This window comes from Oncorhynchus kisutch, linkage group LG23 (genome assembly GCF_002021735.2).
Source record: "Oncorhynchus kisutch isolate 150728-3 linkage group LG23, Okis_V2, whole genome shotgun sequence".
NCBI classification, from domain to species: domain Eukaryota; kingdom Metazoa; phylum Chordata; class Actinopteri; order Salmoniformes; family Salmonidae; genus Oncorhynchus; species Oncorhynchus kisutch.
Genome location: NC_034196.2, coordinates 23119814 through 23137448, shown reverse-complemented (window position 1 = coordinate 23137448; position 17635 = coordinate 23119814). Strand labels below are relative to the sequence as shown.

General features: G+C 44.3%; 1 protein-coding gene across 8 annotated transcripts in view; it reads right to left on the bottom strand.

Moving 5' to 3' along the window:
- The window catches only part of LOC109868109 (splicing factor, suppressor of white-apricot homolog), a 155356-nt gene that overhangs the window by 72785 nt on the left and 64936 nt on the right, over positions 1 to 17635 (bottom strand). For all 8 annotated transcript variants that reach the window (XR_004204958.1, XR_004204959.1, XM_020457548.2 and 5 more), the window contains exon 13: positions 13871 to 14064. Coding sequence is in view for 6 of the 8 variants with exons in the window: in XM_020457548.2 (XP_020313137.1) it covers positions 13871 to 14064 (194 nt within the window). In the remaining 2 variants the exon portion in view is untranslated. The remainder of the gene's footprint in view (positions 1 to 13870; positions 14065 to 17635) is intronic.

Here is a 17635-nt window from a genome sequence, read left to right as displayed (position 1 = left end):
CTCCATAGCTATACGGAAAAATGCTGAATAGTCATGATATGGAGAGATGGAAAGGGAGAGAGATACATAGTGTATTCAGATAGTATTCAGACTAGAGGTCGACCGATTATAAGTTTTCAACGCCGATAACGATTATTGGAGGACCAAAAAAAGCTGATACCGATTAATGGGTCCGATTTAAAATAATGTATTTGTAATAATGACAATTACGACAATACTGAATGAACACTTATTTTAACTTAATATAATACATCAATACAAATCAATTTAGCCTCAAATAAATAATGAAACATGTTCAAATTGGTTTAAATAATGGAAAAACAAAGTGTTGAGAGAAGTAAAAGTGCAATATGTGCCATGTAAAAAAGCTAATGTTTGAGTTCCTTGCTCAGAACATGAGAACATATGAAAGTTGGTGGTTCCTTTTAACATGAGAATTCAATATTCCAAGGTAAGAGGGTTTAGGTTGTCGTTAATATAGTATTTATAGGACTCTCTCTCTCTATACCATTTGTATTTCATATACCTTTGACTATTGCGTGTTCATATAGACACTTTAGTATTGCCAGTGTAACAGTATAGCTTCCGTCCCTCTCCTCGCCCCTACCTGAGCTCGAACCAGGAACACAACGACAACAGCCACCCTCGAAGCAGCGTTACCCATCGCTCCACAAAAGCCGCGGACCTTGCAGATCAAGGGGAATAACTACTCCAAGTCTCAGAGCGAGTGACGTTTGAAACGCTATTAGCGTGCATCCCGCTAACTAGCTGGCCATTTCACATCGGTTACACCAGCCATTAGGCTGATAGGCTTGAAGTCAAAAACAGTGCTGTGCTTGCGAAGAGCTGCTGGCAAAACGCACAAAAGTGCTGTTTGAATGAATGCTTACGAGCCTGCTGCTGCCTACCATCGCTCAGTCAGACTGCTCTAATTATAACATAACACACAGAAATACGAGCCTTTGGTCATTAATATGGTCGAATCCGGAAACTATAATTTCGAAAACAAAACGTTTATTATTTCAGTGAAATACGGAACCGTTCGATATTTTATCTAACCGGTGGCATCCCGAAGTCTAAATATTCTTGTTACATGGCATCCCCTTCAATGTCATAATTACGTAAAATTCTGGCAAATTAGTTCGCAATGAGCCAGGCTGCCCAAACTGTTGCATACACCTTGAGGATTGATTCTAAACAACGTTTGCCATATTTCTGTCGATATTATGGAGCTAATTTGGAAAAAAGTTTGCCGTTGTAGTGACCGCATTTTCCGGTCCATTTCTCAGCCAAACGTGAAGAACAAACGGAGCTATTTCACCTACAAAAATAATCTTTTGAGAAAAAAGGAACATTTGCTATCTAACTGGGAGTCTCGTGAGTGAAAACATCCGAAGGTAAATGATTTAATTTGATTGCTTTTCTTATTTTTCGTGAAAATGTTGCCTGCTGCCAGCAGGGCATAATGCTATGCTAGGCTATGATAAACATACACAAATGCTTGTCTAGCGTTGGCTGTAAAGCATATTTTGAAAATCTGAGAAGACAGTGTGATTAACAAAAGGCTAAGCTGTGTCTCAATATATTTCATTTGTGATTTTCATGAATAGGAACATTTTCTAGGGATATTTATGTCCGCTGCGTTATGCTAATTAGTTTGAGGCAATGATTACGCTCCCGCATGCGGGATGGGTAGTATCAAGATTAAGTATTCAGACCCTTTACTCAGCGCTTTGTTGAAGCATAATTGGCAGCGATTACAGCTCTTGAGTATTCTTGGGTAAGTCTGCTACAAGCTTGGCACACCTGTACTTGGGGAGTTTCTCCCATTCTTCTCTACAGATCCTCTCAAGCTCTGTCAGGTTGGATGGGGAGCGCCGCTGCACAGCTATTTTCAGGTGTCTCCAGAGATGTTCAAGTCCAGGCTCTGACTTGGCCACTCAAGGACATTCAGAGACTTGTCCCGAATCCACTTATGCATTGTCTTGGCTGTCCGCTTAGGGTCGTTGTCCTGTTGGAAGGTGAACATTCGCCCCAGTCTGAGGTCAAATCAAACTTTGTCACATGCGCCGAATACAACAAGTGTAGACTTTACCATGAAATGCTTACTTACAAGCCCTTAACCAACAGTGCAGTTCAAGAAGAGTTAAGAAAATATTTACCAAGTAGACTAAAATAAAAAGTAATAATAAAAAGTAACACAATAAGAACAACAATAACTCGGTTAAATACAGGGGGCACCGGTACCGAGGCAGTGTGGGGAGGTACAGGCTAGTGGAGGTAATCTGTACATGTAGATGGGGCCGAAGTGACTATGCATAGATAACAAACAGAGTTGCAGCAGTGTACAAAAGGGAGGGGGGGGGGGGGGGTCAATGTAAATTGTTCGGTGACGATTTTATTAAATATTCAGCAGTCTTATGGCTTGGGGGGTAGAAGCTGTTGAGGTGCCTTTTGGTCCTAGACTTGGTGCTCCGGTACCGCTCGCCATGCGGTGACTTGAGTCGCTGAGAATTTTATGAGCTTTCCTCTGACACCACCTATTATATAGGTCCTGGATGGCAGGAAGCTTGGCCCCAGTGATGTACTGGGCAGTTCGCACTACGCTCTGCAGTGCCTTTACGGTCAGATGCCGAGGATGCTCTCGATGGTGCAGATGAAGAATCTTTTGAGGATCTGGAGACCCATGCCAACTCTTTTCAGTCTCCTGAGGGGGAAAGGTTTTGTCATGCCCTCTTCACGACTGTCTTGGCATGTTAGGACCATGATAGTTCGTTGGTGATGTGGACACCAAGGAACTTGAAAATCCCGACCCGCTCCACTTCAGCCCCGTCGATGTTAATGAGGGCCTGTTCGGCCTGCCTTTTCCTGCAGTCCACAATCAGCTCCTTTGTCTTGCTCACATTGAAGGAGAGGTTGTTGTCCTGGCACCACATTGTCAGTTCTCTGACCTTCTCCCTATAGGCCGTCCCATTGTTGTCGGTGATCAGGCCTACCACCGTTGTGTCAAACTTAATGGTGGTGTTGGAATTGTGTTTGGCCACGCAGTAATGGGTGAACAGGGAATACAGGAGGGGACTAAGTACATACCCCAGAGGGGCTACAGTGTTAAGGATCAGCGTGGCCAACGTGTTGTTGCCTACTCTTACCCCCTGGGGGCGGCCTGTCAGGAAGTCCAGGATCCAGTTGCAGAGGGAGGTGTTTAGTCCCAGTCCTTAGCTTAGTGATGAGCTTCGTGGGCACTATGGTGTTGAACGCTGAGCTGTAGACAATGAACAGCGTTCTCACATAGGTGTTCCTTTTGTCCAGCTGAGAAAGGGCAGTGTGGAGTGAGATTGAGATTGCGTCATCTGTGGATCTGTTGGGGCGGTATGTGAATTGGAGTGGGTCTAGGGTGTCCGGGAGGATGCTGTTGATGTGAGCCATGACCAGCCTTTCAAAGCACTTCATTGCTACCGACGTGCGTGTCACGGGGCGATAATCATTTAGGCAGGTTACCTTCCCTTCATTGGGCACAGGGACGATCGTGGTCTGTTTGAAATATGTAGGTATTACAGACTCGGTCAGGGAGAGGTTGAAAATGTGCTTCCCTTTGTAGTCTGTAAGTCTGCAAGCCCTGCCACATCTGACAAGCGTCAGAGCCGGTGTAGTAGGATTCAATCTTAATTTCTGTATTGACACTTTGCTTGTTTGATGGATCGTCTGAGGGCATAGCGGGAATTCTTATAAGCATCCGGAATAGTCTCCCGCTCCTTGAAAGTGGCAGCTCTAGCCTTTAGCTCGATGCGGATGTTGTCTGTAATCCATGGCTTCTGGTTGGGATATGTACGTGCAGTCACTGTGAGGACGACGTCATCGATGCACGTATTGATGAAGCCGATGACTGAGGTGGTGTACTCCTCAATGCCATTGGATGAATCCCAGAACATATTCCAGTCTGTGCTAGCAAAACAGTCCTGTGGTGTAGCATCCACGTCATCTGACCATTTCCGTATTAAGCGAGTCACTGGTACTGCCTGCTTTAATTGTCGCTTGTAAGCAGGAATCAGGATGATATAATTATGGTCAGATTTGCCAAATGGATGGCGGGGGAGAGCTGCATGCATCTCTCTGTGTGGAGTAAAGGTGGTCTAGGATTTCCCCCCCCCCCTGGTTGTACATGTGACATGATGGTAAAAATGTTGGAAAACAGATTTAAATTTGCCTGCATTAAAGTCCCCGGCCACTAGGAGAGACGCTTCTGGGTGAGCATTTACATCTTGGCTTATGGCCTTATAGAGTTGGTTGAGAGTGGTCTTAGTGCCAGCATTGTTCTGTGGTGGTAAATAGATGGCTACGAATAATACAGATGAGAACTCTCTTGGTAGATAGTGTGGTCTACAATTTATCATAAGGTACTCTACCTCAGGTGAGCAATACCTCGAGAATTATTTAATATTAGACATCGTGCACCAGCTGTTATTGCCAAATAGACACACACCCCCACCCCTAGTCTTACCAGAGGTAGTGTCTCTGTTCTGCAGGTGCATGGAAAATCCCGCTAGCTCTATATTGTCTCTATCTTCGTTCAGCCACGTCTCGGTGAAACATAAGATGTTACAGTTTTTAATGTCCCGTTGGTAGGATAATCTTAATTTTAGGTCATACATTTTATTTTCCCATGATTGCACGTTAGCAAGAAGAACGGATGGCAGTGGGAGTTTACTCGCTTGCCTTAGGATTCTCAGAAGGCTGCGGCCCCCTTTCCTGCTTCAATTCTTCACGCAAAAGGCGTGGGTCTGGGCCTGTTCCAGTGAAAGCAGAATATCCATCTAATCGGACATGTTAAAGGGAAAAGTTTCTTCCAGTCCGTGGTGAGTAATCACTTTCTGATGTCCAGAAGTTATTTTCGGTCATAAGAGACAGTACCAGCAACATTATGTAGACAATAATTAAAAACATAAGTTACATAAAATGCAAAAAAAAAAACTAAATGGGAGAATGTAAAACGTCAGCCATGGTCTTCAGGCGCCATCTTATTATCCTGAGTACTCTGGAGCAGGTTTTAATCAAGGATCTCTCTGTACTTTGCTCTGTTCATCTTTCCCTCGATCCTGACTAGTCTCCCAGCCCCTGCAAAAGATCCCCACAGCATGATTCTGCCACCACCATGCTTCACCGTAGGAATGGTACCAGGCTTCCTCCAGATGTGACGCTTGCCATACAATCCTGGTTTCATCAGACCAGAGAATCTTTGTTTCTGATGGTCTGGGAGTCTTTAGGTGCCTTTTGGCAAACTCCAAGCAGGCTGTCATGGGCCATTTACTGAGGAGTGGCTTCCGTCTGGCCCCTCTACCATAAAGGCCTGATTGATGGAGTGTTGCAAAGATGGTTGGCCTTCTGGAAGGTTCTCATATCTCCACAGAGGAAATCTGGAGCTCTGTCAGATTGACCATTGGGTTTCTTTTCTTGGTCACCTACCTGACCAAGGGTGGTTCCAAACTTCTTCCATTTAAGAATGATAGAGGCCTCCTCCACCTTGCTTGCCACCTTGACGTAATTTCACAACTTATGGACTTGTTCACGTGCTGCTGTTTTTTTAGGGTCTTTAATTTTTAATTACATTTGATACTTACATTTTTTCCCCTCGCTCAACTTTTTCCATTCAACTTTTTCACCCCGAACGCTTTATCTGGACATGGTTCTACAGGACCTCCACTAGCCAAAGCTAAGTAGTCAAATTAATATTATGCCTTCGAATTGCAGTCGCTGCACTCATAATATACAGGAGAACGATCGCCTTATGGTGAGGATAGCCGTGCTGCAAGCCCAGCTTCAGGCGCAATCGTTAGGCAAGGGTCATTTAAGTGTAGGAAAGGATGAAACAGCATCTGTGCCACAAAAAGTACAGATAGTAGTATAAATCCCTTCACACAGTCACTGCAGTTGGACAATTTTCTCTTGGCTTCTGGAAGGAAATGCTGTAGGATCAACCGGTGTCGCATATTCAGCCGTCAAAAACTTTCAACTGGTTCTCCCCATTAAGCAACAAGTCGGAGTCAGAGGCCGAGCCTTCTCTGGTCTTTCCTTCACCTGTTACGGGGTCTGAGACACCGAAGCCTCCCACCATTAGCTCTGACAAATCCAAAACCCTAGTCATTGGTGACTCCATTACCCGCAGTATTAGACCTTAAAAGAATCATCCAGCGATCATACACTGTTTACCAGGGGCAGGGCTACCAACGTTAAGGCTAATCTGAAGATGGTGCTGGCTAAGGCTAAAATTGGCGAGTGTAGAGTGTATAGGGATATTGCTTATCTGTCAGAAAGAAATCAGTTTGTCTCTGTGGATGGTTTGTCCTCTTGGTGATATAATTCGGAAACATAAATGTTAACTTTCACTGCTATGTGGACGATATACAGCTGAACATTTCGATGAAACATGGTGAAGCCCCAAAATTGCTCTACCTGGAAGCCTGTGTTTCAGACATAAGTAAGTGGATAGCGGCAAATGTTTTACTTTTAAACTTGGGCAAAACAGAGATGCTAGTTCTAGGTCCCAAGAAACAAAGAGAGTTTCTGTTGAATCTGACAATTAATCTTAATGGTTGTACAGTCGTCTCAAATAAAACTGTAAAGCACCACGGCGTTACTCTGGACCCTGATCTCTCTTTGACGAACATATCAAGACTGTTTCAAGGACAGCTTTTTTCCATCTACGTAAAAGAGCTTGGTTTCTTCCTAGGTTCCTGCCTTTCTACGGAGTTTATCCTAGTCGTCTTTGGACACTGTGCTATCTAACCTCCAAACAAGCTTCAATGCCATACAACACTCCTTCCGTGGCCTCCAACTGCTCTTAAACGCTAGTAAAACCAAATGCATGCTTTTCAACCGGTCGCTGCCTGCACCCGCATGCCCGACTAGCATCACCACCCTGGATGGTTCCGACCTAGAATATGTGGACGTCTATAAGTACCTAGGTGTCTGGCTAGACTGCAAACTCTCCTTCCAGACTCATATCAAACATCTCCAATCGAAAATCAAATCAAGAGTCGGCTTTCTATTCCGCAACAAAGCCTCCTTCACTCAAGCCGCCAAGCTTACCCTAGTAAAACTGACTATCCTACCGATCCTCGACTTCGGCGATGTCATCTACAAAATGGCTTCCAACACTCTACTCAGCAAACTGGATGCAGTCTATCACAGTGCCATCCGTTTTGTCACTAAAGCACCTTATACCACCCACCACTGCGACTTGTATGCTCTAGTCGGCTGGCCCTCGCTACATATTCGTCGCCAGACCCACTGGCTCCAGGTCATCTACAAGTCTATGCTAGGTAAAGCTCCGCCTTATCTCAGCTCACTGGTCACGATGGCAACACCCATCCGTAGCACGCGCTCCAGCAGGTGTATCTCACTGATCATCCCTAAAGCCAACACCTCATTTGGCCGCCTTTCGTTCCAGTACTCTGCTGCCTCTGACTGGAACGAATTGCAAAAATCGCTGAAGTTGGAGACTTTTATCTCCCTCACCAACTTCAAACATCAGCTATCTGAGCAGCTAACCGATCGCTGCAGCTGTACATAGTCTATTGGTAAATAGCCCACCCTTTTCACCTACCTCATCCCCATACTGTTTTTATTTATTTACTTTTCTGCTCTTCTGCACACCAATATCTCTACCTGTACATGACCATCTGATCTTTTATCACTCCAGTGTTAATCTGCAAAATTGTAATTATTTGCCTACCTCCTCATGCCTTTTGCACACATTGTATATAGACCCCCCCTTTGTTTTCTACTGTGTTATTGACTTGTTAATTGTTTACTCCATGTGTAACTCTTTGTTGTATGCTCACACTGCTATGCTTTATCTTGGCCAGGTCGCAGTTGCAAATGAGAACTTGTTCTCAACTAGCCTACCTGGTTAAATAAAGGTGAAATAAAAAATAAATAAAAAATAAAATAGCCAACATGCTTCTACATCTGCATTACTTGCTGTTTGTGGTTTTAGGCTGAGTTTCTGTATAGCACTTTGTGACATCGGCTGATGTAAAAGGGGCTTTATAAATACATTTGATTGATTTGATTGAATGCTGCAGACATTGTTTGGTACCCTTCCCCAGATCTGTGCCTCGACACAATCCCATCTTGGAGCTCTACTGACAACTCCTTTAACCTGATGGCTTGGTTTTTGCAATGACATACACTGTGAACTGTGGGATGATCAATGGAAACAGGATGCAACTGAGCTCAATTTCGAGTCTCATAGAAAATGTTCTGAATATTTATATAAATAAGGTAAAAGTCTAAAAACCTATTTTCGCGTTGTCATTATTGGGTACTGTGTGTAGATTGATAAGGAAAGACATTTAATTGATCAATTTCATAATAAAATTGTAACATTACAAAATGTCGAAAAGGTCAAGGGGTCTGAATACTTCCCGAACACACTTTATATTTCCATTATGACTGTGGTTTCCAAATACGACTGTGGTTTACTGTATTCAGGCTGTAGATAAAGACAGAGAGGGGTGAGAAGGAGACAGAAAAAGAGAGCTGTGGCAAATGAATTGGTATAAATAAGTTATTTCAGAAGGCATCACATATCAGCCCCTCACACGGAAATGAATCCATCTTCAGAAGCAATCTCCTCCAACAATTTGGGGTAACTGCAGGACTGTAAGCTGAAAAAAAAGTGGCGATAAAAGGTCTGTGTTCGTATATAGTGTCAGCTCAAATGACTGATTTGACTGCCGTGCCTCACAGAAACCAAGCCATTGTGTGTGAACCGAATGAACCTGAAGACAACGGAGAGGGGTGTTCAGTTTCTAAACAGGTGAAGAGGAAGCCAGGGCAGACAAGAGTGAATGTGGCCGGATTGGCACGTATTCCATTTCTGCTTAAGTTTGAAGTATTTAATAATGCACTTGAACTTGATTTTCACTTAAACACTTGAATGTCATCATTTCAATAACAAAAATGTTTAACCTTTTCTTTGCAATGCTTAATACTAAACTGACATACACTAGTTTGTCAAAGTCCTTGATTGACACAGGGCTATTCCCCAAAATCTCCTTCGTGCTACCAACTCACTTTGCAGTCTAAAAAGAAAAGTTACATTTTTTTTGTGGAGTCAACATTTAGCATAGGCTGTGCCGCCTTGGCCCTGGCTCTCCCGCAATGATGACTGTCATGATTCAGAACCTCTTCTCTCAGTTCTTCCCTCTCCAGAACGCTTCTCATTTAAGTCAATCACCCAGTTCTCTTTTCAGGAATTAACCTCAGAGACGCACTTCATACCACAAGCCTCTTCTTAAAAATATGATTCAAGTTCATCTTTCTCTCTTTATTTCTCCTTCTGGCAGTCCCTTGCTAAAGCCAGTCAGCATTTCTCTGTGTTCCTGACAGGCTCCCATCACAGCCCTAACCCCAGATGAAACTGTGCCTCACAAAATAAATGTACATCTCTTTCTGTGTGCTGTTAGTACTCCTGCTGCCGAGCCCTGTAGACAGTTGATTCTTTCAGTGGGGTGCACGCATGCGGCCGCGTCACCCCTTCTTCATAATGGAACACTAATAAGTCTGCGCCAATGTCACCTCTCCTCACGACAACACGCACTATCACTAGACAGTACACACACACACACACACGACAACACACCGAGCAGCAACTGTCATAAAGGAGCGACTGGCAGCAAGGAGATCTCTGAAATGACAACAATCACCATTTGTTCCACTGGCGAGGAGAAAGGGCTATTAGTGCCATTGCAGTGTTCTCGAACAGCTATTCTAAGAGATGTGGTGTTCGTCATTCACTGAGCCACTCATGCAAAGTCTATGGCATCGTTAAAGTTAAGGAAAACAAAATTTTACTTGTAGTGAAGTCACAAGAACAAAGCACCTAGTGCTCTAAAAAACTAAAGTTTAGCAAACTCCACTAGCCTGAAAACAACTTATCCTCATCAATATAGTCTAGCCCTCCTGTCCTGTCCAGACTGAGCACATCCTTCCCAGCACAGCTGGCCAGAGTAACAGAGAGGACACGGCCATGACAGGACTCCTCCCAGCACCACCTGGCTGAACAGGTGACTGTCCATGTCCCCAGACAGGGATGTCACCCATTGGGCACACATAAGAGAGAGCTGACAAACAGCATTTCACTGTGGACAGACACTCCCAACATCAAACACTTTCCTTGAATCTTACTTAAACTTGAAGTGGCTTAGTCTTGCTTGTCACAGCATTACTCTATGGAGAAAAGGCCCAACGGTGCTGTTCTTGTCACAGCATTACTCTATGGAGAAAAGGCCCAACGGTGCTGTTCTTGTCACAGCATTACTCTATGGAGAAAAGGCCCAACGGTGCTGTTCTTGCCACAGCATTACTCTATGGAGAAAAGGCCCAACGGTGCTGTTCTTGCCACAGCATTACTCTATGGAGAAAAGGCCCAACGGTGCTGTTCTTGTCACAGCATTACTCTATGGAGAAACGGCCCAACGGTGCTGTTCTTGTCACAGCATTACTCTATGGAGAAAAGGCCCAACGGTGCTGTTCTTGCCACAGCATTACTCTATGGAGAAAAGGCCCAACGGTGCTGTTCTTGTCACAGCATTACTCTATGGAGAAAAGGCCCAACGGTGCTGTTCTTGCCACAGCATTACTCTATGGAGAAAAGGCCAAACAGTGCTGTTCTTTTCACTGCTTTTCAAACTATCGTACTACATGTTTTAGGAGGTAGTTTATCTATTAGAGGAAGAGAGTTTTCCACCTCTTCTGTGAGAATCCTTTGAGCATTTCTGTCTCGCTGCCACTCTCCTGCTACACGTTTAGATGCACTCACAAACCAGCCATGAACCACTAGAAACATTGCAAACAAAGTGCCGACATCACACAGCGGAGTTTGTTAACAGCACACACATCTCTCTCTCCACACTGTAAAAATACATATACTCCCTCATCAACAAAAAGGGTGAGGAGAGAAGCAAGCGGAGCCTTGAGAATTTGGGGGAAAAGTGGGGAACAAGTGGAAAGTTGGACACTTAGGCAAAAACAAAGGCTAAAACAACAATCAGTATCTTTAAACTACCACTGGGGGTTAAGACTCGACAGGTGTCATGGAGGTGCTCTGGTCACAAAGCAGTAGCAGGTTGAAATCCTAGCAGGGGATTGCCTGCTTTAATAGACTCCTCCTGAGAAGAGCTTTATAAGCTACCTCTCCACTGTAAAAGCAGCCAGTAAAGAATACAGGTACTCATGTATGAACACATCCCAGTCTGCATAAATCACAGCCTCTCAGCCAGTCAGGCATGACAGGCCGCTTTGATGGGAAAGTTAAATAGGGCATTATTTTTCACAGTGGAAAACGACAAGATGCCAGCTTCACCGCTGGCTCCCGGTTTTGTTGCAGTGGAAAAAACCTGAGACAGGCGCCATAGGTCACTGGCGGTGAGTAACTCTGACAAATAGGGGGGTGGTGGAGTGTGGCGGGGGTTGTCGTAAACTCCCCACTGGGCCGGGCTGCCGTTAGTTGCTTACGACGGAACAGGAGGGTGGGTCGGGTCGCTTAGCTTCAGGGTGGGTGGAGTGGAGGAGGGAGAACAGATAGACACAGCCTGTCATCTCAGGGAGAGAAGACTGAAACTAAAAATGGTCTAAAAAGATGGATATAAATATCCCTAATATGTTTCTTCACACAGGAGCTGTATCAGAGAAAGAGTGAGGGGGAGAGAGGGAGAGGCGAACCAAACGGCAATTAAGGGGAATGCCGAGATAGAGAGCCAGGAATCTAAAGGCAAATTCATATTGGAAATGCATTATAGCTAGTGGATGCAGACAGCGATATCCACTTATGACAACGAGGGCACTAAAAATACATATTTCCCAGATGCCTGTGTATATATTTTCTTAAGCCTGTGGGGCGAAACCTTGAAAGGAAGTGGACCGACAGGCAAGTTCACATAGACAATAGATAAAGAACTAAGAAACTTCTCATCTGTTCGGTGGGGAGAAAAGGCATATCCCAGGAGAGGTTAGCACGAAGGGGTCTTCCTCTAGACCAAAGCTCTCCAACCCTGTTCCTGGAGAACTACCCTCCTGTAGGTCTTCGCTCCAACCCCAGTTGTAACTAACCTGATTCAGCTTATCAACCAGCTAATTATTAGAATCAGGTGCGCTAGATTAGAGTTAGAAGGAAAACCTACAGGACGGAAGCTCTCCAGGAACAGGGTTGGAGTGAAAACCTACTGGACGGTAGCTCTCCAGGAACAGGGTTGGGCTGAAAACCTACTGGACGGTAGCTCTCCAGGAACAGGGTTGGGCTGAAAACCTACTGTAAGGTAAGCTCTCCAGGAACAGGTTTGGAGTGAAAACCTACTGGACGGTAGCTCTCCAGGAACAGGGTTGGATTGAAAACCTACTGGACGGTAGCTCTCCAGGAACAGGGTTGGAGTGAAAATCTACTGGACGGTAGCTCTCCAGGAACAGGGTTGGGCTGAAAACCTACAGGACGGAAGCTCTCCAGGAACAGGGTTGGAGTGAAAACCTACTGGACGGTAGCTCTCCAGGAACAGGGTTGGGCTGAAAACCTACTGTAAGGTAAGCTCTCCAGGAACAGGTTTGGAGTGAAAACCTACTGGACGGTAGCTCTCCAGGAACAGGGTTGGATTGAAAACCTACTGGACGGTAGCTATCCAGGAACAGGGTTGGAGTGAAAATCTACTGGACGGTAGCTCTCCAGGAACAGGGTTGGGCTGAAAACCTACAGGACGGAAGCTCTCCAGGAACAGGGTTGGAGTGAAAACCTACTGGACGGTAGCTCTCCAGGAACAGGGTTGGGCTGAAAACCTACTGTAAGGTAAGCTCTCCAGGAACAGGTTTGGAGTGAAAACCTACTGGACGGTAGCTCTCCAGGAACAGGGTTGGATTGAAAACCTACTGGACGGTAGCTCTCCAGGAACAGGGTTGGATTGAAAATCTACTGGACGGTAGCTCTCCAGGAACAGGGTTGGACTGAAAACCTACAGGACGGTAGCTCTCCAGGAACAGGGTTGAAGTGAAAACCTACAGGATGGTAGCTCTCCGGGAACAGGGTTGGAGTGAAAACCTACTGGACGGTAGCTCTCCAGGACCAGGTGTGGAGAGCCCTGCTCTAGGCCTACACACACGTTCAATGGCTGGGAAAACAACGTCTGATTCTCCAGATTTCACACCCCACCGCTCGTGCTAATGGGGACAGTGTCTCAGTGGGTGGAGTGGGGTGTGTGATACAATCACCGTAATTGCGGCAACTTGCTTTAATTTTTCCATGTATTCTCCATTACTCTGTGTCCACACAAACACACCCATCGTTCAGACACCGACTGGGTGTAAGTTTTATTAACTCCAGGAAACAGAAAGAGAAATCTGTTAACCGCTACGCCAGTGTCCGTCATTAAAGACCAGGCAGCAGACAACAGGCAGCAGTAACAACAGTAGAATAGTCGAACACAGAATCTCCCCTCACTGATCCACAACAACTTACTTAAATATGGCAGACCACAATGACCGACCACAACCCTGGGCAGATCTCTCTTATCTCTGTTCAGGCTGTGTGTGATATATGATATGATTTGCTTCCCTGCTTGGGTGCTCCAGACACAATCGATGTGGTGTCTTGGAAAGTGTGTGAAAGTAACTTAAAGTAAATTGTGTCCTGTACACGTGCGCACACAGAAAAAACACACTACACACACACACACACACACACTACTGTCAGCTGTGCAAATTACAATATGCACCTTGATGAAGAAACTCCATTAGGAACAGGAAATCCATCTCTCTATGCCTGGCATATCGCTACTGCGACTGTCACCACCACAGTGTGTGTGTGTGTGTGTGTATGCCTCCATACCTCAGGCATGGCAGGGGTCTCGCCGGGCCGTCTGGTCTCAGGTTCTCCAGTGAGGGGGTTCCGGAGGGTCTGGAGGAACAGGGCTGCCTTCCTCTTCCTCTCCGCCTGCAGCTGCTTATCCTTGGACTCCTTGGAGGCCTGGGCCAGCTTCTCCCTGGCGGCCGCAGCTAGACGGTCCTCCAACTTCAGCTTGGCTAGAGGGAGAGGTCAGGTACAGTATAAAGATTAATAGTTTCTGCTTGGCTACAGACAGAGAAAAAAGAACTTAGAACTTGCTTTTTATATGTCATCAAAATCTATTGATGTCTGTCTGTTTCTGCATTGTACTTTTACGACGCTTTGTGCTAAGGCTAAGTGATGTCAGCATGCTATTTGTTTGTTTGGGATTGGGTTTAAAAGTTGACAGTCAAAAATAGATGCAAGTGAGGCACAGTGAGGGTTGGTTGCAGGCTGAACGGTAAGGGAAAGCCATTTCACACTACGTAGGGCCGATCACCCCTCTCCCCCACTCTCTGTCGGCCTGGTTCTCATTGGAATGCTCTGTCCGCTCTGTGCACCGTTTATTACGGGACACTGATGGAGGGGTTTAATCATAGCAACATACAGTGGTGGAGGGACCAATGGACAGCCAGTTCGACATGGCCCAGTCAGAGTGGGGAGAACACATGCCTTTTCTGGGTGTAATGTTTACTGTTTATTTTTTCCCTCATCAATCTACGCACAATACCTCATAATGACAAACATATTTTCTTTGTTTTATATTTACAAATTTATTAAAAATAAAAAACAGATATCTTATTTAGATAAGAATTCAGACATTTTGCTATGAGACTTGAAATTGAGCTAAGCTGCATGCTGTTTCCATTGATCATCTTTGAGATGTTTCTACAACTTGATTGGAGTCCACCCGAGGTAAATTCAATTGATTGGGCATAATTTGGAAAGGCACACACCTGTCTGTATTAGAGGTCGACCGATTATGATTTTCCAACGCCGATACCGATTATTGGAGGACCAAAAAAGCCAATACTGATTAAATCGGCCTATTTTTATTTATTTATTTGTAATAATGACAATTACAACATTACTGAATGAACACTTATTTTAACTTAATATAATACATCAATAAAATCAATTTAGCATCAGGTAAATAATGAAACATGTTCAATTTGGTTTAAATAATGCAAAACAAAGTGTTGGAGAAGAAAGTAAAAGTGCAATATGTGTTATGTAAGAAAGCTAACGTTTCAGTTCCTTGCTCAGAACATGAGAACATATGAAAGCTGTTGGTTCCTTTTAACATGAGTCTTCAATATTCCCAGGTAAGAAGTTTTAGGTTGTAGTTATTATAGGAATTATAGGACTATTTCCCTCTATACCATTTGTATTTCCTTAACCGGCAGGGTAGCCTAGTGGTTAGAGCGTTGGACTAGTAACCGGAAGGCTGCAAGTTCAAACCTCTGAGCTGACAAGGTCTGTCGTTCTGCCCCTGAACAGGCAGTTAACCCACTGTTCCTAGACCGTCATTGAAAATAAGAATTTGTTCTTAACTGACTTGCCTAGTTAAATAAAGGTAAAATAAAATAAAACCTTTGACTATTGGATGTTCTTATAGGCACTTTAGTATTGCCAGTGTAACAGCATAGCTTCCGTACCTCTCCTCGCTCCTCCCTGGGCTCGAACCAGCAACACAACAACAACAGCCACCATCGAAGCAGCGTTACCCATGCAGAGCAAGGGGAACAACTACTAGAAGGCTCAGAGCGAGTGACGTTTGAAACGCTATTAGCGCACGCTAACTAGCTAGCCATTTCACTTTTTTACACCAGCCTCATCTCGGGAATTGATAGGCTTGAAGTCATAAACAGTGCAATGCTTGATGCACAACGAAGAGCTGCTGGCAAAACGCACAAAAGTGCTGTTTGAATGAATGTTTACACGCCTGCTTCTGCCTATCACCGCTCAGTCAGATACTTGTATGCTTGTTAGCTCAGTCAGATTATATGCAACGCTAGATAATATCTAGTAATATCATCAACCATGTGTAGTTAACTTCTTATGGCTGGGGGGCAGGTATTGAGTAGCTTGGATGAATAAGTTGCCCAAACTAAACGTCCTGCTCCTCAGTCTCAGTTGCTAATATTATTATTAGTATTGGATAGAAAACTGTTTCCAAAACTGTCAAAATATTTTCTGTGAGTATAACAGAACTGATATTGCAGGCGAAACCCTGAGGAAAATCAAACCAAGAAGTGGCTTCTATTTTGAAAACTCCATGTTCCATAGCCTGCCTTTGCTCCATTTAAAGGGATATCAACCAGATTCCTTTTCCTATCACTTCCTCAAGGTGTCAACAGTCTGTAGACATAGTTTCAGGCATTTATTTTGATAAAATGAGCGAGAAATAACATCGCATCATTGTATGGCCAGGTGCCAGCAGAGTTTTGAATGCGTAACAGAGTTTGGGCAGCCATTGCCTTTCCCTCTCCGACTGAAAAAGACAGTTGCGGTTGATATATTATCGATTAGATATTTTAAAAACAACATGAGGATTGTTTATAAAAAACGTTTGACATGTTTCTGTGGACATTACGGATACTATTTGGAATTTGTCTGCGTTGTCGTGACCGCTCTTTCCTGTGGATTTCTGAACATAACGCGCCAAACAAACGGAGGTATTTTGGATATAAAAATAATTTTTATGGAACAAAAGGAACATTTATTGTGTAACTGGGAGGCTCGTGAGTGAAAATATCTGAAGATCAAAGGTAAACGATTCATTTGATTGCTTTTCTGATTTTCGTGATCAAGCTACTTGATGCTAGGTGAACATAATGTTTTGTCGAGCGTTCGATAAACTTATACAAACGCTTGGATTGCTTTCGCTGTAAAGCATATTTTCAAAATCTGACACGACAGGTGGATTAACAAAAGGCTAAGCTGTGCTTTGCTATATTGCACTTGTGATTTCATGAATATAAATATTTTTAGTAATATTATTTGAATGTGGCGCTATGCAATCCAGCGGTTGTTGATGACAATTATCCCGTTAACGGGATGGCAGCCATAAGAAGTTAACTAGTGATTATGATTGTTTTTTTTATAAGATAAGTTTAATGCTAGCTAGCAACTTACCTTGGCTTACTGCGTTCCCGTAACAGGCAGTCTCCTTGTGGAGTGCAACGAGAGAGAGGCAGGTCGTTATTGCGTTGGACTAGTAAGGTTGCAAGATTGGATCCCCCGAGCTGACAAGATGAAAATCGGACGTTCCGATATGCCGTTAAAAAACGGCATATCGGTGCCCAAAAATACGGATTTCCGATTGTAATGAAAACCGGAAATCGGCCCTAATTAATCGTCCGACCCCTAGTCTGTATAAAGTCCCACAGTTGACAGAGCATGTCAGAACAAAAACCAAGCCATGAGGTCGGAGGAATTGTCCGTCGAGCTCGATTACTCCAAGATGGCGTAGCAGTCAGACGTGTGTTTGTCTTGTCCCATGTAAATAGTCGGTTTCGTCATTTTTTTCGTATATATTTTTAACCTCACTTTCCACCTATGATCTAAATATACTTTCCTGCAACCCGCCTCACACAATGTGATACGGATCTGCTATTTTTATACGTTATAAATGAAACCTCCATCAGCAGCTAGCCAGCTAACTAGCTAGTAGTAACTGTTAGCCACGGCTAGCGGTCTTCACCTTCACCTTTAGCTCGGACACCTACCAGCGTATCAGCTGATATCAACCAGCTTATCGAGCGA